The sequence below is a fragment of the Arvicanthis niloticus genome, chromosome 8 (assembly GCF_011762505.2).
Source record: "Arvicanthis niloticus isolate mArvNil1 chromosome 8, mArvNil1.pat.X, whole genome shotgun sequence".
In the NCBI taxonomy this organism is placed as follows: domain Eukaryota; kingdom Metazoa; phylum Chordata; class Mammalia; order Rodentia; family Muridae; genus Arvicanthis; species Arvicanthis niloticus.
The window spans coordinates 86848263-86874498 of record NC_047665.1 but is presented as its reverse complement, the minus strand read 5'-3'; the positions used below and the strand labels follow the sequence as shown (position 1 = coordinate 86874498).

The 26236-nt window shown below is 50.9% G+C and overlaps 2 protein-coding genes across 9 annotated transcripts; both read right to left on the bottom strand.

Moving 5' to 3' along the window:
- Positions 1–363: 363 nt before the first annotated feature.
- Keap1 (kelch like ECH associated protein 1) lies at positions 364–9559 on the bottom strand. Of its 2 annotated transcripts, none has more exons than XM_034509983.2 (6): positions 9351–9559; positions 7368–8053; positions 3666–4351; positions 2063–2268; positions 1570–1746; positions 364–1184 (listed from the first exon to the last, which is right to left on the bottom strand). In XM_034509983.2, the coding sequence occupies exons 2-6, from the start codon at positions 8004–8006 to the stop codon at positions 1018–1020; spliced, it is 1875 nt and encodes a 624-aa protein (XP_034365874.1). In that variant the 5' UTR covers positions 8007–8053; positions 9351–9559; the 3' UTR covers positions 364–1017. The 2 variants fall into 2 exon arrangements, with proteins under 2 accessions (XP_034365874.1, XP_034365873.1); XM_034509982.2 differs by having other exon boundaries at positions 9065–9359.
- A 6420-nt stretch (positions 9560–15979) lies between these two features.
- S1pr5 (sphingosine-1-phosphate receptor 5) lies at positions 15980–23275 on the bottom strand. Of its 7 annotated transcripts, XM_076939787.1 has the most exons (4): positions 23163–23275; positions 21248–21372; positions 20300–20396; positions 15980–17969 (listed from the first exon to the last, which is right to left on the bottom strand). In XM_076939787.1, exon 4 carries the CDS (start codon positions 17892–17894, stop codon positions 16692–16694), a length of 1203 nt encoding a protein of 400 aa, XP_076795902.1. In that variant the 5' UTR covers positions 17895–17969; positions 20300–20396; positions 21248–21372; positions 23163–23275; the 3' UTR covers positions 15980–16691. The 7 variants fall into 7 exon arrangements, with proteins under 7 accessions (XP_076795902.1, XP_076795901.1, XP_076795904.1 ...); XM_076939786.1 differs by lacking the exon at positions 23163–23275 and having other exon boundaries at positions 21248–21416; XM_076939789.1 differs by lacking the exons at positions 20300–20396; positions 23163–23275 and adding an exon at positions 18519–18612 and having other exon boundaries at positions 21248–21416.
- Between the last annotated feature and the right edge of the window lie 2961 nt (positions 23276–26236).

Genomic DNA, 26236 nt, shown 5'->3' with positions numbered 1-26236 from the left:
ATGCCAGGTTAGCTCTGAGCCACTAAGCCACACCCAATGTCCCAGAAATCCTATTTTCCTGCTTGGATACAAGAAGGAGAGGCAGGAACCAAGCATGGTGGAATACAGGTGTAACCCCAGCACTCAGGGGGCTGGAGCAGGTGGCAGGGTCGGGAGTTCAGGGCCTGAACTATCATCCTGGGCTACATGAGCCCCTGTCTCAAAATAAAGCAAAACACAGGAGGCCCCAAGAGAAGTGGCACCAGAAGTTAAGTCATTGGCTTCTAATGTCCTGAAACAGACAGACAACTGTGTGTCCCATGGGGGAGCAGGATACCCTTTGTGAGCAGAATATGCAATGGCAAGCAGAGACAACAGAGGGTGTCAGATACCAGCCCCATCAGGATCTGCATGTATTTCAATACAAGAGCTGACTCTCCCTGAGGGATTCCAACCGCCCTCTGAGGACCTGTGTGCAAGACACTGCCTACTCCATTCTCTATTCCCATGGGAAAGTTACAGAGTTATTTAACAAAATAACTGTCCAGGGCTTATAGCCCAGAGGCTTCTCTGTGCAGGCTTGTCCCTAGGGCCCCAACTCCAGAGGAAGCCTCAGCCCCTTGGCTTCACTTGTCCCTTCTTCCCCTTGTCCCCTGGAATTGATCACCAAGTTGCAGGAACCAATGAAAAAAAAACATGACCTCCTGCTTTGCCTGTCCCCCCTGAAAGGGGTTCTGGGTGCTGGTGTGGGGCCTCACCCGTGAGGGTACCCCTCCCGCACCCCATCCCATGGCAGACTTGGATGCTCCAGGGCTACGGCAGATGGGCCCATGGATCTGAGTTCTAGTCTTCCACAAGATCCTTGGCGAGACACCCCAGCTGCCCTTCCTGGGAGAGGAGGTGACTCCTGCTGCTGCCTCTGCTGCCCTGTGTTTCTGTTCGTGGTTTGTTTTCTTCTTTTTTCTTTAGTACGGAGACAGCAGCGAGACACAGAGTGTTTTTCTGTCCTGTTGTCAGTGCTCAGGTATTCCAAGTGCTTCAGCAGGTACAGTTTTGTTGATCAATTTGCTTCCGACAGGGTTCCATGGTGACAGCAACGCCCACCCCGCTGCGGCCAGATGTCATGCGGGTCACCTCACTCCAGGCGTCACTGTCTGGGTCATAGCATTCCACACTGTCCAGAAAAGTGTGGCCATCGTAGCCTCCTGCAGAGAGAGTGAAGAGAATGGTCACCCCCTCAGAGGGCCCAGCTCACCACTAAGGAACCTGGCGGTAGAGAACAGAAGGGAAAAGAAGGCACCTGCTTGCTATGGATGGGGAGGGGATGGGATGTGGTCATTGGTAGAGCCCCTGCCTAGACTTCCCAGTGAAGGTGGGGTGCAGGGTGGGAAGTGTAATAAGAGCAGTAGGGAGTGGCTCAGTGGTAGAGCTGCTGCAGCCCAGAAGCCCCCAGTGGGGCGTGGCACAATTAAAGAACACTTGCCACGCTCAGGTGTCTGTGGCCTCTATACTCAGCACCAAAACTTGAAAAAGAAAAGATATGGACACTTAAGCATGTTTTCACCCTGACCCAGCCTCTGAGGGCCTCACCGAGGACGTAGATCCTGCCCTGGTGCACGGTAATCCCCAGCGCGCTCCGGCGATGCTTCATGGGGGCTACGAAAGTCCAGGTCTCTGTCTCCACATCATAGCGCTCCACGCTGTTTAGCTGGTCCTGCCCATCGTAGCCTCCTGCTGCATAGATACAGTTGTGCAGCACACAGACTCCTAAATGAAAACGCACAGTGAGAGTCACCGTGAGGCTGGTCTGGGGGGGAGTGGTGCCACTGGACAAGGCACCTTAGTAGCCACTGCCCTTCCCTCCACCACTGGAGAAGCTAGGGTAGGAGGATCAATCATTCAAAGTCAGCCTCACCTACAGAAGGACTTCTAGGGTAACCTAAGGTATGAACCACCCTTACTCAAAACAAAACCTCGCTGGAAGGGAGGAAGCTTGTAGACTCCAGGGCTACAGGGAGGGGCGGAGATAAAGGAAGCCCTTCCTCGCTGGGCTGGGTGTGTCTTTACCTCATGTGCCACTCACCGGCCCCACTTCGGATGGTATTCATTGGTGTAATCATCCGCCACTCATTCCTCTCAGGGTAGTAACATTCTGCAGAGTTCAGCCTGTTAGTCCCATCAAAGCCCCCCACTGCATACAGCAAGCGGTTGAGCACGGCCACACCCACTCCGATCCTCCGTGTCAACATTGGCGCGACTAGGTGCCACTCGTCCCGCTCTGGCTCATATCTGCAAAGGACATAACACCCCATGGTCACCAGGCTACCGCTGGACTTCCTTACACCAGGGCCACCATCCACTAGCACTTTTGATTTTTAGTGTTTTTCTGGAGATAGAATTCTGCTATATAGTCCAAGCTAGCCTTGAACTCTCCATGATCTCCTGCTTCGTCTCCCCAGTGCCAGGATGAAGGATGTGCAGCACCACTCCTGGCTCTGATCTCTACTTCTCTCAAGAAGTGGGGGTGCAGGAGTCAGCAGAAGTGAGGGGGAGTCGGCAGCTTAGTTCCAGAGGAAGAAACGGAGGCCCACTGTCACCAACCATGAAGGCAGCTTTACCCTGCAGGGCTGCAGCACCTGCCCGCTCCAACCCGAGGGGAGCTCACTGCCTCACACCACAACAAGATTTGCTACAGAAATGTGGGGTAGGACATCCAGGGTCACTAAGTAACATCTGGGCAGGTGTTCAAATCCAGAAGTCTAACTGGCTCTCCCAGACGGTTCTCCTCCAAGCAACATGACCAGAGATGGGGTGAACACGTCCCGGTTGGCCCAGCAGCGTCCAGTCCATACCTGTGTTCCTGGAGTTATTAATAGTGTCCCTGTCCTTCTTGAAAGCAGCCCGCTCAGGATGAGGCATCATCCCACCATCCTATTCATAGACCACACACATTAGAGGCCCCTAGGGCATTTGCTTAAAATTCCATTTCAGGCTATGGGTGGGGTTAGCTCAGAGATAAATGGCTGGCCTAGCATGCAAAGTTCTTAGGTTTTATTCCCAGCATGACAAATACAGAATTTAAACTTTTCTCATTTTCTTACCCTTACTCCAAGCCCTAAATCTATATGTGTGGAGGGGGGTACGGGGGGCATTGTTTGTCTGTCTTGAAACAGAGTCTCTTATATCCCAGGCTGGCCTTGAACTTGCCATACAGCCAAAGATAATCTTGAATTCCTGATCCCCCTACCTGCACCTGTCAGCACTGGGACGACAGCTGGTATGTACTATCACACTCGGTTATGAGGGCTTCTTGAACGCTGGGCAAGCACTGCTGCTCTGCCAGCTGAGTCACACCCCCAGTCCTTTCTCTCCTCCTTTCCCCCCTCTCATTTGGCAGTTCTGGGGATGAGACCTAAACCATGGATTCAAGAAAGGGCCCAGAACACTACCACTGAACTACATCCCGTTCAGATGACACATTTTAAGGTAATTATAAATAGCACAACATAATTCACGTATTATAGTAACTCCTACTGTCCCGAATGCAGAGGTGATTCCTATAGGTTTGGGACAGCCCCTCTAGAACTTCCCAACTCTGGACAGAGGATGGGCATCCCAGCCACTCAACCTCATATGGAGGCAGGGACAAGAACAGGTGCTGTCCTTTTGGGCCCCCAGGTGCTCACCTCTCCACGCTGCTGTGGTGGATGCAGCCGTGGGAACCTCCGACTGCGTAGATGTGGCCATCTATGACCCCCACCCCGATGCGGTTGCGCGGCACGCTCATAGAGGCACAGGGCGACCACTGGTTGGTCATGGGGTTGTAGCAGTCCAGGGCGTTGGAATCAGTGTTGCCATCTGGAGAGTTGTTGCGGCCGCCCACTGCGTACAGCAGCCCACCAACCACGCAGCCTGCCAGCCCGCTGCGCGGCACCTGCAGGTCTGCCAGGCGCAGCCAGGAGCCATTGCTCGGGTTGTAAGCCTCCAGGTAGCTGAGCGACTGTCGGAAGTAACCGCCCGCTGTGTAGATGAGGCGGCCCACCTTGGGCGCGCGGCAGGGCACCGCCTGCGTGGGCTTGTGCAGCGTGAGCTCCTGGAAGATCTGCACCAGGTAGTCCTTGCAGCGCGCGTCGGCCTGCAGGATCTCGCACTTCTGCAGCTGCGTCTGCAGGAAGCGCGGCGTGAGCGCGTGGCAGCGCACGGCCCGCAGCAGTGCCTGCACGTAGAAGCGCCGCTGCGGGCAGTCGTATTTGACCCAGTCGATGCATGCGTGGAACACCTCGGACTCGCAGCGCACGTTCAGATCATCACGGCTGATGAGTGTGGCCAGCTGGCAGTGTGACAGGTTGAAGAACTCCTCCTGCTTGGCCACCTGCAGGGAGCTCAGGTGAGACCGGGAGCCCTCCTGGCCGAGCACCCACCGGGCATTACACAGGCCACAGTGTGGACTCTTTAGGCACCTGTATTGGTTTTGGTTTTATTTTTTTTTTTTTTTTAATATAGCTAGGTATATAGCACACTCCTATAATCAATCCCCCACTCCACGAGAGGTAGAGGCAAAGAGATGTCTAAATTCAAGGCCAGACTGGTCTACATAAGCCAGTTCTACACCAGCTGGGACATCATAGTAAGATCCTGTGTCAAAATAATTGAACCTAGTCGGGCCTTTAATCCCAGCATTGGATTAATGGCCACTTGGAAAGGAGAGGCAGGAGATGTCTCTGAGTTCCAGGCCACTTGTTCTACACGGTAAGACCCTCTCTTTAAAAAGTATTTTTAATTACATTTAATTATTTATTGGTTTGTAATTTATGTGTGTGAAATGCTCCTGTCTGATGGGTGTGGTCTCACCTTCCACCCTGTGGGCCCCTGGGATTGGTCTTCTGGCTTGGCAGTGACTGCCTTGACCAGCTCAGCTTGTTTGTTTGTTTGTTTGTTTAGCCCCCAGGACTCTTATGGTGGAAGGAAAGAATCAACTTCTGCAAGTTGTCTTCTGACCTTCACATGAACTGGGACACATGCATTGCCCCCTAAATAAAATTTTAGAATAATAAAAATATGATTAATAAAAAAATTAGATTAATAAAAAATGACAGGCAGTATTACAGCTTGGCACCTTTTTTTTTTTCAGATGTAGGAATATTTTATACAAATGATGAGACATCTCAGGAATGAGATTATGGTATAAGCAGAACTTCAAGCGAGCCTTGGAGGCTCCTGTCAAGTCCCAGCACTTGGGAACCTGACACATGAGAATCTTGGGTTTCGGACAAAAGCCTGGGCTATGACAACCTGCTGTCTCAAAAATTGAAATAAATAAACTACATTTATGCTGGTCCATATTGACCTTACATATCTTCAAGGCTGTGTGTGTGCGCATTTTATGTAACTGGCCTGGAACTTATGTAGACCAGGCTGGCCTCCAACTCACAGATCTGCCTGCTTCTGCCTCCCCAGTGCTGGAATTAAAGGCCTGCACAGCCACACTTGGTTTATGTGAGGTGGGCATGGAACCCAGGGCTTCATGCGTGCTCGGAGAGTGTTCTACGGAGCACCCCCTCAGCCTCTGAAGATGTTATGCACTATGGTAATATGCCTGTGGGTCACTGCCAGCCATCCTGTGAGGTCAGGTGCGGAGCTGCCCACCTGAGGGTGACAAGTGGTGTTCAAAAGCTTTGAAGCATTTCACACTTGGGGTTTGGGTTGGTGATATTCAGAATGCAGTCATGTCCAGGGGACTTTTCTAGTCACTGGCACCGGAGAGCCAAGGCTTTCCCCGAGAACTGTCCTATTACTTTCCCTTGAGGACTTCCTGCACTGAGAAATGAAAATGAAAGTAATACCATGTGAACCCAGGGAAAGCCCAGCAAAGCTGGAGACCGCATGTGTAAGGCTGGTGGGTACTGTTGACTACATGTGTAAGGCTGGTGGGTACTGTTGACTGCATGTGTAAGGCTGGTGGGTACTGTTGACTGCATGTGTAAGGCTGGTGGGTACTGTTGACTGCCTGTTCATCACACTTTGCCCCTGCTTTAGGGGTAGTATCAGGATAGGGTTTTTCTGTGTAGCCCTGGCTATCTTGGGATTCCCTCTGTAGATCAGGCTAGCCTTGAACTCAGAGATCTGCCTGCCTCTGGCTCCTGAGTGCTGGGATTAAAGGCATACATCACCACCAACACACATACATACACACACTACTTTTTTTTTTTTTTTTTAGACAGAATCTCACTGTGTAGCCCAGGCTGGCCATCACAACTTTTTAACCCCAGAGAGACCAGGCTGTTGAGGTGCTGGGAGGGCATATCTTTACCTATTCCTAAGGCCTCTCTGTATTTGGATTAGGGGTTCAGAGTCCGAGTTTTCAGGCCAGCAATGTGGCTTTGTGGATAAAGTCACTTTCTGCCAGGCCCACCTGAGTTTAACCTAGAAACATATATAAGGTAGCAAGAGAGAGCCAGCTCCTGCAATTTGTCCTCTGACTTGCACACAAGATCAGTACATGTATAAACATACAAATACATGTAATTTGTTTTTAAACTTTTTCAGAGTGTGGTGTTACTTGCCTGTGATCTCAGCACTCAGAATGCGACAGCAAATACAGGACTTAAAAAACAAAAACAAAACAAAAAAAGCAGCTTCAACAGCCAGGTGTGATGGCACATGCCTTTAATCCCAGAGGCTGGCAGATCTCTGTTAGTTTGAGGCCAGGCCAGTCTACAAATTGAGGTCCAAGACAGACAGGACTCTTACACAGAGAAACCATGTCTCAAAAAACAAAAATAAATAAAACAAAAACAAAACAAAAAAAAAAGCTTCAGCTAAAGAAGACTGTCAAAATAAATAAATAAAATCAAAGGTGCTGGAGACATGGCTCAGCAGTTGAGGGTACTACTGGCTGCTCTTCCAGAGGATCCAAGTTCAAATCCCAGCACCCACATGGCAGCTCACAAGTGTAACACAATCTGTAAGTCCAAGATCTGACACTTTCACACAGATATACATTAAGGCAAAACATCAATCCACATAAAATAAAGGTATATATGTTTTTAAAAAAAAAAAAAAGATTTAAAAACAAAAGTAAAATCAAGTCCCGGGGCTCTGTTGTCAGAGCCCCGAGCCCTGGCTTCCATTCCCAGTGCCTCTTAAGTATTGGGAGGGTGAACAGTCTGTAACTACAGCAGACTGAGATAGGAATCAAGACTTTAAAAGTCATCCTCAGATACACAACCAGATTAGGGCCAACCTGAGCTACATGAGACTCTATGTGAGAAAAAAAAACAAAAACAAAAAACCTCCCAACAGTTTTCCCCCAGCCTTGAATGACGAGCCTCACGCTGGCCTATCCCACTTCTTGAGACAACTGAACCCAAGCCGCAGGCCTCACTCACCTCCCCGAAGTGCATGTAGATATACTCCCGGGCACGCTGGTGCAGTTCAGTGCAGCCGATCTGCTCAGCGAAGTTGGCGATGCCAATGGCGTTGCTGGGGTCCAGCTGCTGCACGAGGAAATCGCTGCAGGCTCGGACCACGCTGTCGATCTGGTACATGACCGCCCCGTTCATGACATGCAGCACACACTTCTCGCCCACGGAGATGGAGGCCGTGTAGGCGAACTCAATAAGCCTTTCCATGACCTTAGGGTGGATGCCTTCAATGGACACCACCTCCATGCCCTGCTCCCGAAGCCCGTTGGTAAACATGGCTTTAAAGACTGGGCTGGAGGAAGCCAGCACCACTTTGTGAGCCATGAATTGGGCAGCTGGGATGTCCTCATATTTGACCTGCAGGGTCACATCACAGAGCTGCTGGCTCAGCCGAAGTTCGTTCATAATGCCAAAAGCCTGCTTGGTGTGATCCTCTAGTGTGTAGCTGAAGGTTCGGTTACCGTCCTGCGAGGGCGTCACCTCTGCCTTGCACTCCGTGGAGGCATACATCACCGCGTCCCCTGCCCCCTCGGGGCACTTTGACCACAGGGGCAGGAACTGGCTGCTGCGGGGTGCCCCGCTAGGCTTGGGTTCGGGCTGCATGGGGTTCCTGATGACAAGATACAGTTCCTCCACTAGCGGTTAGGGGCCTGGAGGGAGGGAAGAGTACAGGGCTGGGGATAGAGGCTGGGTTAGGCCAGACCCTGCCCTTTTTTTTTTTTTTTTTGAGACAGGGTCTTAGATAGCCAAGGCTGGCTCCTGAACTACTCCAGTGTGTTGGGATTACAGTATCTGCCACCATGTTCAACCAGACTTCTCTTTGCAAGACTAAACAATGATTTCTAGAGCTGTTTTTTTTTTTTTTTTTTTTTTTTTTTTTTTCCTTTTTTTTGCCAAGCCAAGTAAACTGGACACACCCGGTTCCATTCAAACTAACTTCTCAACTCCGGGCCTTCTGGACATATCACGTTCCTTTTCCTGCTCAGAATCACCCAAAACCTTTCACTGAGCCCAAGAATGGAAACCCAGCTCCTCAATGGCCTGTAAAACTCCACACCCCCTTCCCAACCACCTTCATCCAACATGTCAAATTCCTTTCTTCAACACCTCACCAAAATTTAACAGAGCCTGCCATTTATGTACTTGGAACTGTTCTGAGCTCCAGGAACCCAGCAGGAAGACACAAAAGGCCTGAAAATAAAGCAAGGTCTGTATAGAAAACACTAAGCGAGCACCAAGGTCCTGGGGCAGAGAGTGTGCAGCGTCAGGAGCACCCACGGGGAGGGATTCAGGGGACCCTTGGAGACCTGCGGCCAGGGGAAGAGTTATGCTTTCGAAGGAGATGTGGGGAGACGGAGAGGGTCTGCGGCTGGCTCCCCAGGTCCCGGGGCTCAGCCTGGAGTCGCATCCCCGCGTGTTATGTCTATTAGATCACGGGGGGGGAGGGGATGAAATGCTCCAGGGCCCCAGTAAGTGAGGGACTGTCACGCGTGACCACACTGCCGGAGCTCGGGCCTGGCATTGCGCAGGAGGCTGTGCAGCGGCCGCCCGGTACCCGGTGCCTGCTCGAGCGGCCTCCCCACCGCTCGGAGGCGCAGCCCTGATGCCTGGAGAGCCCGCAGGGCCTGGTCCCGGGCCGCGGCCTGGAGCGGCGCACTCACCCCGCCATGGCCGCGCTCTGCCTCCGCCTCCGCCGCGCGGGTCACGGTGACTAAGCACTGCGCGCCACCCTGTCACAATAAGAGTCCCGGGGCGCCGGCCGCGGGCGACCCCTACCCTCTACTCGCCGGGGCCACCACCCTACGCGGGCGCCAGGGCTCGGCGGCAGGGTGCGCGCTTGAAGGGGCCACGCGCTTTCCCCCCACCCCGCGTGCACGGCCCCACGCGCGACCACGGACGGCGCCCGGAGCTGGTTCCCCACCGCATCCTCCGCGGGCGCTCGCTCACCTCCGTCCCACCCCCCCCGGGTGTCTCTGTTGGTGCCACGCGTCCAATCCGCGCCGCCGGGCCGCCACGCGCCGCGCTTCCGGGAGGAGCCGAGGGGGGCTGGGGGGGGGGAGCTCGGATCGGGGCAGCGGTGCTGCGGGGTCCCGGGCGGCACGCGTGGGAGGAGCGGGAGGGCGGAAGCGGGCGGCGGGCACGCAGAGGCGGTTCCAGTCCTTCCTGCAGGTGCCGGGCGGAGGGAGCAGGGCGTGGGTCTGGGCGGCCCTAGGAGCCTGCCTCCGGGTTAGGCTGTCCAGTAAGCCTCCAGCTGAACCTGCACCGGCGGACCCTCCCACACCCTGCACGGTCCAGCTAGACCCATCTACCTGGTTGAGATCTTTATCTTCGTGTAAAATAACTTTTTAATGTTTTTATTTCAAGTTCTATTTTACTCTTTGCGTGTGCGTGTTTTGCCTGCATGTATGTCTGTGCACCGTGGGCATGCAGTGTCCCCTAAAGTTACAGGTGGTTGTTAGCCACCATGTGGATGGGGGAATTGAACTCTGGTCGTCTGCACATACTCTTAACTGCTGAACCACCACTCCAGCCTTATGACTTTTTTTTTCTTTTTCTTTTTCTTTTTCTTTTTTTGAGACAGGCCTCATTACATAGCCCTGGCTGGCCTTGAACACACAGAGACCCTCCTGCCTCTGTCTCCTGCGTGCTGAGGTTAAAGACTGTGACACTACACAGGGCTTTGTGTCCATTAATTTGTGTGTGTGCTTGTGTAGAGGTTGGGGGACCACTTGCAGAAACTGATTCTCTTCTCCCATGTGGAACCTGCAAGAGGCAGCTCAGGGCCCGGCAGGCAGTGGTGGTGCTCGCATTTAATCCCAGCACCCTCCTCTCTCTGTGTGGTCACTTTTTCATGAGGAGAGGTGTGGCATTCATTGAGGCTGTTGGAGTGTTGAAATGCCCAGAGCACATTCCTCGCATAATCTGTATATATTTTTAATGGTAAGACAGACTTATTTGCTGCTTATGGTATTTATGAGACAAAACTATTTCTTTGAACTATCAAGATGGCTCAGCTGGTAAAGGTGCGTTTGGCCAGTTCTGGAGACCTGAGCTCCATCCCTGGTGCTCACATGGTAGAAAACTTACTCCTCCATGTTGTCCGCTAACCTCCACATGCACACATAAGTTAATTTTGAAAAATAAAGTTATTTCTTATTGGTGCTGCTGAGATGGTTACAGCACTGGCTGCTCTTTGAGAGGGCCCAAGTTCAAATCCCAGAACTGGTATGGGGGTGGAAATGAATGTCTGTAACTCCATTTCCAGGGGATCCAATACCCTCTTCTGGCCTCCACAGGCACCAGAAACATGAAGACAAAACACTCATACACATAAAGATCAATACAAATTTTTAATATTTATTATTTGACTGATTGTTTAATTAGGGCAGACAGGATGCCATTTTTAGCCCAGGCTGGCTTTCACCTTTGAATCTCCAACCTCCATCTCCCCAGAGCTGGAATTACAAATGTGCATTCTGGGTTTTTGTTTGTTTGGTTGGTTTTTTGTTTTTTTGTTTTTTGTTTTTTGTTATTGTTGTTGTTGTTTTTTTTTGTTTGTTTGTTTGTTTGTTTTTTTTAAGACAGGGTTTCTCTGTGTAGCCCTGGCTGTCCTGGAACTCACTCTATAGACCAGGCTAGCCTCGAACTCAGAAATCCACCTGCCTCTGCCTCCCAAGTGCTGGAATTAAAGGTGTGCGCCACCACTGCCTGGCTGTTTTTTTGTTTAAATTATTTATCTTTAATTTTATGTGCATTGCTGTTTTGCCTGCATTTATGTCTGTATAAACAGGTGCTTGCAGGTGCTCCAGTCTGGAACTGGAGTTACAGACAGTTGTGAACTACAATGTGGGTGCTGGGAATTGAACCCAGGTCCTTTGGGAGAGCAGCCAGTGCTCTTAACCACTGAACCATCTCTCCGGCCCCAGTTTTACTTATATATCCTTGAGATTGGGTTTCACTGTGTAGTCCAAACTGGCCTTGAACTCATAGTAATTCTCCTGCCTCAGCCTCCCAAGTGCTGGCATTTTTAATATAGACCATGCTTTGCTATACAATTTTTAAGTATTTATATTTAGCAGCTGAATAAAGAAAGAGATGTCCAGTGGAAACGATGTTGACCTGTGTTCCTGGAGTCCCCAGGTAAATTCAACCTTTCTATGTTCAGTCTCAGAACTTGGAACTAAAGTCAATAAAGCTGCAATTCCAGGCTTCTCCAGAGGTGGCGTCTCACCACACTCAGCTATGGTAGTGTAGGTGTTGAATTCCTGCCCTGCTGGCTAAGACCACAATTTCTATCTCTCAAAGTCACATCTATAGGCCCTGTGAGCTGGCTGTGGAGATTTACCAAAGCTCACTCATACATGCACAGCTATAATTGTATGATAGTATAACTGTCAAAGGATTCACCAACTCCTACATCTTGTAGGCTTCTGACTCAATAGCTGGTGGTACTTCTGTAGTGTGAAATACTATACAGCCAGTTAAAAGAAGCAAGATGGAGCTGGACCTGGAGAGGAAAGCCTGTCATTTCAGCTACTCTGGATGCTGAGGCAGGAAGATGACAGGTTCAAGGACAGTTTGGATAACAATGAGACCTTGTGTCACAAAATTATTTAAAAAGCAGAAGGGTAGAGAGATGGCTGAGCAGTAAAGAATAGCTGACTGCTCTATCAGAGGACCAGAGTCTGGATCCCAGTATGCACACCAGGTGATACGAATGCCTGTAGCTCCAGTTCCCAGCAACGCCCCACTTCTAACCACCACACACAAACACAGGTATACACACAGGCATACACTTAGAAATTTTTAAAAATTTAAGTTCAAAAGCAGCCAGGGCTGGTGAAATGGCTCAATGGTTAAGAGGACTGGTTGTTCTTTCAGAGGACCTGAGTTCAATTCCCAGCACCCACATGGCAGCTCATAACTGTCTAGTTCCAGGGAATCTCATGCTCTTACACAGACATATGTGTAGGCAAAAACATCAGTGTACATAAAAGTTAAAAACATTAATTTGAAAAAAAAATAGGTTCAGGGGGCTGGGAGGGATGACTCAGCCATTAAGAACACTGGCTGCTCTTCCAGAGGTCCTGAGTTCAATTCCAAGCAACCACATGGTTGCTTACAACCATCTGTAATGGGATCCGATGCCTTCTTCTGATGTGTCTGAAGACAGCAACAGTGTCTCATACACATAAAATAAGTAAATCTAAAAAAAAAAAAAAAAAGTAGGCTCAGGGTACAGGCTAGAACCCAGCACTAGGGGGCTTACCTGGCATTTCCAAAAGATTGGGTTTCATCCCCAGCATAAGGAAAAAAGTAAAGACAGAAGCTGGATGTGCTGACATAGCTTATAACTCCAGCACTGAGGGGAAATATTAAGTTCCAGGCCAGCCTGGGCTACACAGAGTTTGAGGCCAGCCTTGAGTTACTTAGAGACCCTATAACAAAACAAAAATATTAGAAATAGGAGCTGGAAAGCCGGGCTGTGGTGCCACACACCTAAAATCCCAGCACTCAGGAGGCAGAGGCCAGCCTGGGCTACAAGTGAGTTCCAGGATAGCCAGGACTACACAGAGAAACCCTGTCTCGAAAAACAGCAAAAAGAATTGGGGAGACACGTGCTTTAGGGCACTCGTTGCTTTGCAGGGGGCCTGGAGTCCATCCCCATCACCCACGTGATGGCCACAGCCATCCCTAACTCCACTTCTAGGGACCCAGTGCTGTCTTCTGACCTCTGCGGGCATCATGCAGGAATGTGGTGCACAGACATACAGACAAGCAAAGTACTCGTGTACATAAAAGGAAATAAATCTAAAAGTAAAAATAATGATGTGACACATCTATAATCCCAGCAACCAGGGTGCTGAAGCAGGAGGATTACTTCCAGTTCACAGTAAGCCTGCTCAACCTAGCAAGAAGACCTTATATCAGAAAACAAGTGAATGAATGTCAAAGAAAAGGATAGTTTTAAAAGACATTTACCTCAGGGGAGTCCGAAGCAGAGGATTAAATGTTTGAGAACACCCCAGATTACACAGTGAGACTCTGTCAGAGGGGAAAAAGTAAAGCCAGGCATGGTGTCAAATACTTTTAATTTTAGAACTCAAGAGGCAGAGACAAATGGATCTCTGTGAATATGAGAGAAGCTGGGCCTATGCATAGCAAGTCCCAGGACAGGCAGGGCTGCAGAGTAAGGCCTTATTTTGTTCTATTAACTTAATAATTTAAACAAAACAGAACAACAGTAATGCAGGACAGCTAAGTTTGGGACACACTTGTAATCCCAGCACCCAGGAAGCTAAGAGATGATGATCAGAAAAGTGAAGGATATCCTGGGCTACAAGTGAGTGCAGCCTGAGCTACATAGTGAAACCCTACTCCAAAATCAAAATAGGAAAGAAAAAAAAAGATTCCCGTTTCAGGTCATTTTCCCTCAGAATATGTCTGGAAGTTCTCTCTAAGTCCCAACAGTGCCTTTTAAATTTAGTATTTAAATAGGGAACTGGGTACTTTTTAAATTTAGTGTCAGAATCTCTAAATTCCCTACTGTCAAAACACCAAACCAACACACCAGGAAAGATACAAGGACTGTGGGGAGGATTTCTGGGAGCCAGCCGGACTGTGCTCCCACCCTCACCCTGGGAAAAAGATTTGTGTGTTTGTTGGCCTGCAGTCACAACCTGAGCTCATCCCTATCACCACCCGCTTTTACGCTGCATGCAGTTACCAGAATTGCCTCAAGGGGGCGCGCTGTACCTTAACCAGCGGCCAGAAGCAGAACCGAGGCAATTCCCAGAGCTACTGCAAGGTGGAGTCCGGCACTTTAAACCTCAGCCAGCGTCTTTCCCGTACCCTGACAACACACACACACACACACACACACACACACACACACACACACACACACACACACACCACCACCACCACCACCACCAATAACAACAACAACCCAAACCCCCACCCCCACCCCCCACCGTGTCCGTGCCTGCCCACCAGCCAGGCAAGTGAGTGCCAGGGGTCATGAATGCGTCTGGGGATCTTCTAGGGATGGTACGGAAAGCAAGTCTTTTATAGACACAAACCAGAGCTCTGTACCCGCCCCTCTTCCCCAGCAACAATGCAGAACCTTCAAGAGAGTCTTAGTCTAGCCAGACTCCTCTAAGAGCAGTGAATACCAACTAGGCAGGCCCCTCCTGCGTGGGGCCCCAAGGGTAAGCCTTACTAAGACACTGGGGCAAGGGAAATCCGCGTTTCTTCATTTACCAAATGAAGGTTGAGGGCTAGGAATGTAGCTAAGTGGAGCTCTTGCCTAGCTTCCAGTTCTGGGTTCCGTCCCCACACAGCATAAGGCAAGTGTAGCAAGGCACACCTTTGCTCACAGGAAACAAAATTTACAGGTATAAGGTCATTTTTTTAGCTTCGTAGTATGTTTAAAGTCAGCCTGGGTACAAGAAGCTTTGTCTCAGTGTGGGGGCTGGGGGTGTGCGCTCGTGCCGAACCTGGAGTGCGCAGGAGCAGCCTCGGTGTGCAGAACCACAGGAGTCCGTGGACGTGAATGTGGCACAGAACTGCTTCCTGGAGCAGCCGCATCGTCGGTGTCAAGGACCTCAAGTCCAGCCAGATAAACATGGCCGAAGTTAACAAGATCACAGACAGGTTTAATAAACAGTTTAAATCCTATGCTGTCTGCGGGGGGGTGGGGTGGGGGTGGGGCATGAGGGGGAGGGGCGGGCGTGAGGGGGCACTATTTGCAGGATGGGCGAGTCAGATGAGTCTGTTCTCAAGGATTGGGGAAGGCTGATGAACAGTCTAAGAGAGCTTCTCACCATAGGAAATCAGGGAATGTTTGTCATAATTAGTGAGAAACCAAACCAAACGGGGGGGTGGGTGGGATGGTGGGGCCAGTGATATGCCTCGGGGGATGAAGGTGTTTGCTGGCAAGAATGACAGCCTGAGTTGGGTCCTTAGGATCCCTGTGCTGGAAGGAGAGAACCAACAGAGGAAAGCTGTCCTTTGGCCTCCACACTCCTGCTGTGGCCCGTGGGTACCCATACACATACACCCAGGCTCAGAATACATAAGTAAATAAAAGTTTTAAAGACGTGTTCTCACTATGTTGACCAGGCTGGCCTGACCTGATGTTGCCGTAAAGGCAGATCCCTCGCCCCCAGCCCAAATAACAGACCTTTAATTCCAGCACTCAGGAAGGACTTCCAGGCCATCTGGAGCCATAGTGAGCAGCTCTCTAAACGAATATAAATAAACAATTTAAAACGTTTTTAAAAGATTTATTTAGCTTATGTGTATGAGTGTTTTGCCTGCATTCATTCTGTGTACCAAGCACATGCCTGGTGCCCTCCGGGGTCAGATGAGGGTATCATATACCTTGGAACTGAAGTTGCCAATGGTTGTGAATCACCACTAGGATGCTGGGAATAGAACACAGGTCCCCTTGCAAGAGCAACATGTGTTCTTAGGTCTCCAATAAATAAACACTTTAAAAGATGACAGCTACACCTTTCTGGGGAAAATAAATAGATGGATCGATAGAAACAAATAGATTCTGAAAGATCACAGTAAGGACAGCTCCTTGAACTGTTTTTATTGTGGTTGTAATCTGCATGAAGAACCTGTCCACACTCTGAAAGTTTGGCAGCTGGTATCTGGCTAAGTCTTCAGAGCCAAATTTTTGGACCTGGGCTTACCTAGCCTTTCTCCACAGATCTGCCTCACTCTGTAGCCAGCCGCTCTCCTGCCAGCCCTCAGCGCACTCTATCTAGACATCACCTGGTCCTGAGCATACTTGGCGCCTCCTCGTTATCCCTTCATCTTCCAGATGTTCTCCTTGAACTCCGGTAGTCACAGGGTGGAGGCCTGAATCCTGGAGAGTCCCCCCCCCCTTTGTTTATAATTCTCTATGGCTCCCCTGTCTCACAGCCAAACTTTCCTCAGAACCAACAAGATTTTCCTACAACCTGCCCTTTCAGCTCCTGTCACCTGGCCCTGCTGCTCCTCAGTTTCTGCTGCAGCCACACTGAATGGCTCTCCTTGAGGACTTCCCAGATCAGATTACATCACTACCTGGATGCCTTCCCATCACTTTCTTCTTTTCCTTATTGTCCATCTCAGACCCCACGTGCATTTTTGGCTGTTCCTGTTATGGGGTGGTCAATCCATTTCTCTTCCTTCGTGTATGTCCCCTTCCGCCGTTGCCTATTTCCTACACATGATTCGCTTATTTGGCAAGTCAGTCTGCTCTTGCAAAGGGCGATAGCGGGTTGGGAAGCGTCAGTCTGTAGCAGCAGACACCAGGGTCCGGTTGGCGATTGCTGCTCCGGGACTGGCGGTGGAGCAGCTGGTGTCCACCCCGTCCCGCTGGGGAGATGAGTGTTCTGATGGGCTAGAGCTGCGATCCAAGGTTGGTGGCAGAAAGCGTCGCAGGCCACCACCGGAAGGCTCAACAGCACTGGGGGATCGCTGCAAGCTGTTGGAGGAGTCTTGGTTGCAGGGTCCGCGGCCACAGCAGAGCAGCCGCAAGAGCGCGTGGCGCAGGTCTCGGTTGGTGAAAGTGTAGATGATGGGATTCAGCAACGAGTTAGCCATGGCTAGACCCAGGAAAGGATCCGCCTGCAGGAGTACAGGACACGCGCGGGCCGGGCACGCGACATCCAGTAATAGCAAGAGAAACAGGGGTCCCCAGCAGGCCACGAAGGCCAGGAGCACCACGCTAAGCGTGCGGAGCAGGGCCAGAGACCGCGGCGTGTGGCGGGATCGCGAGGACGAGGTGGCTCTGCGGGACCCAGGACCCGCCCGCAGGCGACGCGCGTTGGCCCGCACCTGACAGTAAATCCTTGCATAGAGCGCACAGATGGCAGCTAGGATGCCCAGGAAGGCCATCACGCAGAAGAGCACATAGGCCTTGGCGTAGAGCGGCAGCACGGTGGAGCAGGCTTCCAGGCGTCCCAAGCAGTTCCAGCCCAGAGCGGGCAGCAGCCCGAGCAGCAGCGACACACCCCAGGCGGCCACCGCCATCGCCAGCGTGCGAGTGCGACTGGCGGCGGGCGCGGGTCCACGACGGGCCATGGTAAGGTGACGCTCTAGAGCAATGGCCAGGAGGCTTAGCACGGACGCAGAGAGTGCCACGAAGACGCCCCCCTCACGCGCAAACCAGAGCGCAGGCGACAGGCGCAGCGTGAGCGGCCCGGACAGTAGGATGTTGGTGGCATAGGCCGCCCCGGCGAGCAGGTCCGACAAGGTGAGGCTACCCAGGAGCAGGAACATAGGCGCATGGAAGCGAGGGTGGCGGACCAGCACCAAGAGCACAGCCAGATTCTCCAGCACAATGAAGGCGCACACAGCCAAGCACACTACGGCGTCCGCGCGCAGGCCGGCGCCGGGCTGGTAGCGCGCCCCGCGGAGCTTGCCGGTGTAGTTGTAGTGAAGGACAATGACCTCGCTCACCGGCGCTGGCCGCAGCAGCCCGGGCTCCATGGGCTGCCTGCCGCCCGCCGCGGAGATGTCGCTCCTGTGTCCTGGCGGTCGTCCACGGGAGCACTGTGCAAAAGTCTACAAGAGGCAAGGACAGTCAGGATCTAGGAATCCTGAAGAAAGAGCCCTGGAAGAGGGTCCCCAATCCCCGTGTCTCCCCACCACGCCCCTAAGGAGGTCTTGAGAAGGTTTAGGACCGGGAGGAATGTCTGGACATAGACACTCCACACAGAGACTATCCGGAAGGACCATCCTGTCGTCATGGTGTCTCAGGCCTGTAATTCCAGCATTTGGGAAGCAGAGACAAAGGCTCAGGAGTTCAAAGCCAGCCTCAGTCTGGAGAGATAGCTTAGTGACTAACCGATCTTGCCACTATTCCTAGAGGATCCACATTAGACAACTCAAAATCGCCTGCAGCTTCAGCACCAAGGGATAAATCCCTCTGCTTGGCATCTGTGCACGAGTATATATGCAAACTATAAATAATAATAATAATAATAATCACCTTTAGAAGCAGAGCAGCCCTGGCTACATAGTGACTTCTAGGCTAGCCAGCCTGAGCTAAATATCCAAAACCAAGACAACAACAACAACACCCCAGCAAGACGGTTCAGCAGGTAAACGTACCTACCACCAAGCCTGATGACTTGAGTTTAATCCCCAGGACCTACAAAGGAAGTCCTGGAAGGAGACAAGTGACTCCTGAAAGTTGTTTTCTGACCTATACAACACACAACATAATATATAGAAGTTAATAAAGTATTTGGCTTAAAAAATAAAAACTAACCATGGTGGCCAGGCTCCTGTAACTGTAATCCAGCACTCCAGAAACAGACATGGGAGAGTGGCTATTGGAAAGTTGGGGGGTGGGAATAAGCTGGGCATTTGGTGCACACCTGTCCCCCAGCTATTGACAGAGGGGAATCAGGACTTCAAGGTTATCAATAACTACATAGTAAGTTTGAGGCCAGCTTGGGCTCTGAGAGCCTGTGTCAAGATCAAATAAAACAAAAAGGAACCATTGTAACAGGACAGCAGAGGTGCACTCAGATGCATACACACTCATAAACAAATGAGAATTCTGAAAATCACCGCTCCACAGACGACCACAGATAGGTACACCAAACAAGAAAGGGGGCTCCACACAGACAGGATACAGACACACTGGCCTGCCTGGGGACCTAACATGCTCAGATGGCCCTGAGTTCTGGTTCCAGCATTGGCTTCCTCCCCACTCCCAAAAATGCTCAATCTCTGGCAATCAACTACAGGGAAACTTGAGAGTACATTTCCACATGAGACAGTCACATGCAGATTCAGTGACAGAGCCACCACAAGGGGCTCAGCCCTGAGAACGTCTCACACCCAGTAGCACGATTTCACAACCAGCCTGGGGCCCAGTGCCCCATACCACACATGAGAAATGCATAGGATTTTCCTTGTGGGTTTTGGTTTTTGTTTTTTTTTTTTTTAAATGTTGCTGGGTGGTGGTGGCACACGCCTTTAATCCCAACACTTGGGAGGCAGAGGCAAGTGGATCTCTGTGAGTTAGAGGCCAGCCTGGTCTACAGAGTGAGTTCCAGGACAGCCTGGGCCACACAGAGAAACCCTGTCTCAGAAAAACAAAGCCAAAACAAAAAAACAAACAACAACAAGAAAAGAAAAGTTGTTTCCTCAAAGTGCCAGTGAGACTGTTGATCCTGGTCACTCCTTGCACAGAGTCAGAGGTCCTCAGTAGAGACACACATGTCATTAAGTCACAATGACTCCTCTAAAAGCCACCTACCCTTTAATCCTCTCAGCAATTCTTCCCTTAGTCCCAACATACAGATAAACAAAAACAGGTTCCTAAAAAGTACCTGGGAAGGCTAGCAAGATAGCTCGGTGGGGAAGGGAGCTCCCACTCAAGTCTGGAACCCATACAGTGTAAAGAGAGAACCAGCCTCACAAGCTGTCCTCAGACGCCCACGTTCACGGTGTTTGTGGCATGCATACATTCACAGTCCCACCCACCCACCAACACAAATACACATAAGTAAATGAGATTTTAAAATAAATTGTTTTTTGAGACAGTCTTGCTATGCAACCCTGCTGGCCTGGGTCTATACAGACCAGACTGCCTCTGCTTCTGCCTCCCAAGTGCTGGGATTAAAGACACACATCACCATGCCCTGAATTTTTACAAAAAGAAATGCCCTTCATAGAAGCCTTGGACCCAATTTAAAAAAAAAAGAAAGAAAGAAAGAAAGAAAAGAAAAGAGAAGAGAAGAGAAGAGAAGAGAAGAGAAGAGAAGAGAAGAGAAACCCTGTCTCGAAAAAAAAAAAACAAAAAAAAAAAAGAAAGAAAGAAAGAAAGAAAGAAAGAAAGAAAGAAAAGAGAAAAAAAAGAAGAGAAAAAAGAAGCAAACCTCAAGTGTCCCAGGCTGGCCTCAAACTATGTAGATGACATTTATGCTGAATTTCTGATCCTCCTGCATTACCTCCTGAGTTTGGGGGTCACAGTACCTGGAAGGCAAAGGGACAAAGAGGTCCCAGACAGTTTCAGAGTAGCACAGACAGACTTGGAGGTACTGGGCCACTTTGTGCCGGAGAGGCATCAAATGCAGAGATGCAGGTTAACCGCTTTCTCTGCTTGGTTCACTCAGGAGAGGGTAGGACTTTTGTACCAACACTCCCAGGGACCTGACATGCCTGGAAGTGATACTAAGAGATGTTTGAAGGTGCCCAGCCAAGTTGAGCTGGAGGGTTTCTGGGGTCCCCACTCCCTTCAGGCAGGGGGCCTGCAATTACCCCTGAAGTTTTCAGTTTTCTCTGCTGGGGGTCCCATAAAGGATCTAGAAACCCCAGCAAGGAGCGCTGTGCCTTTCTAGCCCTGCAGTCGCTCCAAGGAGCCAAGTCCCACTTCCAGCAAGTTCCCCCAGTGCTAGACACTCACCCCTGCGCCTGGGTCCGGTCGTGCGCCCTAGGCAGTCTGCCTGGGAACACAGGACGACTGAGACGTGGGGGGGGGGGGGGGGGGGGGCGGGGCTGGAAGTGGCAGGCCTAAGGGCGGGCCCGTTACGCCGAGTGCTGGCGAAAGCCAGCAATTGCCCCCTCCTTCTCCCAGCCCGGGGTTGCCAGCCTGTGCCACCCGCCGCGGCACCGGAGAGCGCCTCAGCGGCGACTGGTACCAGCAAGTCCTAGCTTCTCCCTCGGATCCCCTCCCAGGGACACTCGGGGTGGGAGGCCCCAGAATCGTAGGAAAGAGAGGGCTTTTCTAGGTGAATCACTCTCCTACTCCAGATAAGGGGTCTGTCTGACCTCTGATGTCTGAACCCCTGAACCTGCATTCCAAAGACACCTTAAGGGCGCATTACCTGGGCAGCGCAATTTAAGAGATACTTTTAGTGGGCGCGGCTGCTGGAGTCTTCTGGTCCTCACCGAGTGGGGTCAAGCCTCCTCTGCTCTGCAGCACCGGGCCTTTCCCCACTTTCTGATCATTCTGTAGGGGCAAGACGGGGTAGGTACAAGAGGGACAGTGGAGGTGGAGGGAACTTCCAGGTTCCGAAATGCGTAGGATCTGACTCCTCCCGCCCAACCGCCTCTCCGTCTCCGCCCCACTTCTTTCAACCTTTAGGATCTAAACCATGAAATACAGCAACACTTGTGTTTCTGGCATCAGGGATTTGAGGCTGTCTTGGGCACAGATTATGGCCAATAAACACTTCTGACTGCGTCAGGTAATAAATGATAAATGAATGTCTACTCGCTATCTCTCTCTCCCCTAGGGTCTCTTTTAAAATTAATTTCTTCCTTCCTTTCTTTCTTTCTTTCTTTCTTTCTTTCTTTCTTTCTTTCTTTCTTTTTTGTTTTGTTTTTTATTGTTTTTTGGAGATAAGATTTCTCTCTGTAATTCTGGCTGTCCTGGAACTGCTCTGTCGCTGGCCTCAAACCCAGAGATCTGCCTGCCTCTGCCTCCTGAATGCTGGAGTTAAAGGCATGCGCCACCATTCCTGGTTTTAAATTTTTCTTAAAATTATGCTTATTTATGTATTTGTGTGTGTGCATGCCTGTGTGTACTATCATGTGTATGTCGAAGTTGGTTTTCTCCCCCACAAGCTCCCTTGTGGGTCCCCAGGATTGAACTCAGGTCACGAGTATGCTTTTTGCAGTGACCCATCCATCTTTCTGGCTCTTGGTATCTGTTTCTCCTTGTGTCTTTGTGTGTGTGTCTCTCTCACGCTGTCTGTGTCGCTCTCCTAACGCCTTTCCCAGGCCACTCCTTCAGCATGTCAGTCTCAGCTGCCACTACCCGCCCCCTCCCCCGCCTACCTCTTTAATTCCCAAGAGATTCTTGCCAGGGCCCAGCCCTTCCAACCTTAGAACTGTGCCTACAGCCCGGTTTCTGGTGACTGTTTGAATGACCTTCCTGGGCACCATACCCTTTGCCCAGGGTAACTCCAGCCCCAGCTGGCCAGCTGTGTGTGTGTGTGGGGGGGGACAGGGGCGGGGTGAGAGGTGAGTACACATTAGAAGTCATAGAAATCATAGGGAATGAGTCTAGCGTTGTTGCTGGAATGTCCCAGGCTAGGTAGGTCACGCCTCCGTTGAACCCCTTGGGAGCGCTCTCTAACGTAGACCCCCGTGGGTAGCCCACGGCTCCAGCCAGATCCAGCTGTTCTAGTGGGCAGAACTGCTCCTACCAGTTTTAACCAATCTAAACCATGCGCCCGACAGCATAGCCAATGGGATGTATGGGTCGGGCCTTAGGTGCTTGGTTCCTCACAAATAAAAGGCCAGGCATTTGGAGGAAGGGGGCCGGGGTGCTTGAGAAATGAATCCCCCGGCCTGCCTGGTAACCGTAGGCGCTTGACAAATGGTCTTCTGTATCAAAGGGGAAGCAGTGTGGGAGGTGCTGCTTCACACCTCCCAGGCGACAATATCACCTCCCGTGAGCCCTGCCAGGCACTGTGGGGACTCTTCCGGGCCCCTGGTGGCTATTGGTCCCAGGCCCAGAGCTCTCCACTCCTGCAGTCATCCCGCTTTGTTTCCCATAGACTAGGACCCTGGGACTTAGGCTGCAGTGATCTAGACAGATGTCCGTCAGGAGACACACTGACCACCTATGCTTCTGTCCCTAATTTTCACTTTACACTTGTTGCCACTGGGATTGGCCTCTGTCCTGCTCCAAAGCCAGCCATGGTTCCCTTCCTCCCTTAGGCTAAGTAGCACACTCAGGCCCACGTCTTGATATCCATACACCCTAACCCTCTCAGTCTCAGCCCTACTTACCTCCTTATTCTTCAGAGACGCCTAAAACTTTTGAGCCTGGACCAGTGAGATAGTTCAGCTGGTAGAAGTGTCTACAGTGTTTGCTGTGGTCTGCCAGATGGCTCAGCCTGCTACCAAACCTGAAGACCTGAGTTGAGCCAATTCCAGAGAGCTGTCCTCTGACCTACATACACACACACACACACACACACACACACACACACACACACACACACGCACGCGTGCGCGCGCTCCTGAATTCTAACACAGAAAACAATAAAAAACAAAGCAAAACTTTCGATCTTGAGAATCAGTCAGCCTGCACGGTTTCCCAGATGTTCACAGACCCCTGCCTTTTATAATTTAACTGAGATGAGGCATGGCCAAGTGTGTAGGATATGGAGTTAGAGTCAGTCACTTTGAGGCTACTGAAATAGAGATTTCAGTGTTCGCTACCTGGACACTGACTGTGCATACAGCAAGAGTCCTGTACTTTTGAACATGGTACTATTTGCCACCACTGTATCCCAACAGAGGAATGAGGAAGGGTGACAACTGCACCCTAGGCATTCACAACACCACACCCAATTCCCACTCCCACCCATAGATACAGCTAGAAACCAGCCCTGGCCCCCGCAGTCCTGCTACAGCCTGCCCCCAGGCTTGTCTAGGCTGTTCACCTACCCAGCCTGTTCTACAGATGATCCTCAGGCACAGAGGCTGCCACACCCATGCTGGACCCACTCTCTGGAAGGCAGGGCTGGGCCTTGCCCAGGGACAGAAATGTGCTCCCCTGCAGAATACCACCAAAATCAGAGCCAGAGCCGTGTGAGGGACGGCTGATTCTCACTCTCCAGCTGCCTTCTGCAGGCCCCAACTTGAACAAGGCAGGAAAGTGTGTGCTTGATTTTCACAGAACCGGAAAGTTTGGGGGTCAGAGATGCAGGTGGACCACTGGGCTTTGAGCATGGCAGACAAGCATTCTACCAGCCGAGACTCGGCACCAGCCTCTTAGTAGTTTGTTTCTTATTAGGAATCATTGTGGTCTCCAAAACCAGATGTGGGGCTGAGGAGAAGGTGGCTAGGCGATGGGGGACACACCTTCCCCAAGATGCTGAGTGAGTCTAGCAAGGCTCCACTTTTCTCCTCTCAGCCATTCCCCCTCAGGCTTGGAGAATTCTGCAGAGGAAAATCTAACCTCAGCTACCCACAAGGGCCCTCCTGTACAGCTTGGGTGTGTTTCAAAACAAAAGCCAAAAACTTAGGAGGGAGAGGAAATGGGGTCCCGATCATTTCCTCCAGGTGACTCCTCCCCCCCCCAAACCCCTTCCCTTCCAAATACTAGATTTGGAAGCCTGGAGATAGCCCTCTGTTTCTCTCTGCCACATTCATTTCACTTCACATGCTGGGTGAGAAAGGAAAGTACCATCACTCAGCAGGCTTGGAGAGCACAGGCAAAGGCCCGGAGGGGGCAAAACACCCACAGTAAAGAACCCTGAATTCAATCTGGCCTGGTGTGAGATAGCTTAGGGCAAGAATGGAGCCAGCCGGGAGAGGAGCTGAGCGGAGGTAATAGAAGAATCAGGTCCAGCAAGGCCTTGATCAGCAGGCCTAAGGAGTGTGACTACCTGCTCAACGTGAGACTGGGCTAGATCAAACTCTCTGACGTCAATTGTTACCTGTGAAATGGATGCATATTACAGTGGTTGTTGGTACCTCATCTGTATCATGTCAGTGAGAGGGAGGTAGAGGCTGGAAGATGGTGAGTTCAAGGCCAGCTTGGGCCGTGTCTCTTGTTAGAAGAATAGAATGTCCATGCCTCCTCAGCCTTTTGGCTGAGATCAAGGGTTAAAAATAGAAAATTTCAGGCTGTGCTGTAGCATACTTTCCTGGCATGCGGGAACCCCAGGTTCCATGCCCAGCACCACATAAACCTGTCGTGGTGGAGCACACCTGTTATCCTAGCACTTCTGAGGTGGAGGCAAGAGAATCAGGAGTTCAAGGTCATCCTCAACTACAAAGGTAGTTTGTGGGCAAGCCTGGTGGCGGCGGCAAACCCTTTAATTCCATCACTCAGGAAACAGAGGCAGGCAAACCCCTGAGAGTTCAAGTCCAGTCTGGTCTATAAAGCAAGTTTGACATGGTGAGTTTGTCTAAAATGAATAATAATAAAGCAGGCTGGAAGGATGGCTCAGCAGTTAAACGCACTTGTTTCTAAGACAGAAGACCCACGTTCAGTTCCCAATATAAATGTTGGGGTGGCTCACAGCCTCCTGTTACTCTGTCTCCCGGGGATCTGATGCTGTCTTCTGGACTCTGCAAGGACTGTCTTTACGTGCACAGACACGGCCTCATACACACACAAACACACATAAATTGTACTCTCCCCCCCACCATGAGCAGGCCTGAGAGACCTTGTTTACCACAACAAGGTCAAGTGACAGGATCTAGGTGGAGTTACCCACCTTGGCTGCCCGGAACACAGAAGCAGAACTGCCCCTGGGCTTGCCTTGAGACATCTCCGGCAGTGACCTGGAACGGACTATAGATTATCCCACCCATCTGAAACCAGGAGGGGTTGTGGGTTGGTTCTTCCCCTTTAAATTGAGAGCTGAACATTAAAGCTTTGAGCCTTGATCAGAGAACTTTGTCTTGGCCTCATCTCTTCTCGCCCTCCTTCCCCCTTCAATTCCCAGCCCCCCTTTCAGGTGAACCCAGTTGACTTGTGGCCGCAGGCGGCTACAATAAATAAAAATAAATCTTTAAAAGAGGGGGGGCATTAAAGGAGTAGCAGAAATGCCTCAGAGTTGATAAAGATGCTTGCAGCCAAGCCTGATGGTCTGAGTTTCATTCCTAAGACCCACATGGTGACAAGAGAGAACTGATGCCCAAAAGTTACCCTCCGACCTCCACAGGTAGATGTATCATGACACACATGAATTTGTTCATATATATTATACACACACACACATACACCCCACACACACATACACATATATATACACATAGATACACACACATGCACACATACACACAGATACACACACATACATATACACACATACACAAGACACATACACACACATACATACACA

What these genes read in the sequence shown, in the direction of transcription:
- Keap1 (XM_034509983.2), bottom strand. Translation starts at nt 8,006, where the DNA reads ATGCAGCCCGAACCCAAGCCTAGCGGGGCACCCCGCAGCAGCCAGTTC. An exon ending in TCTACATGCACTTCGGGGAG is followed by an intron (nt 4,352 to 7,367) that starts GTGAGTGAGGCC and finishes AGCTCCCTGCAG; the next exon opens with GTGGCCAAGCAGGAGGAGTT. An exon ending in CACCACAGCAGCGTGGAGAG is followed by an intron (nt 2,269 to 3,665) that starts GTGAGCACCTGG and finishes TGTCCTTTGCAG; the next exon opens with ATATGAGCCAGAGCGGGACG.
- S1pr5 (XM_076939787.1), bottom strand. Translation starts at nt 17,894, where the DNA reads ATGGAGCCCGGGCTGCTGCGGCCAGCGCCGGTGAGCGAGGTCATTGTC.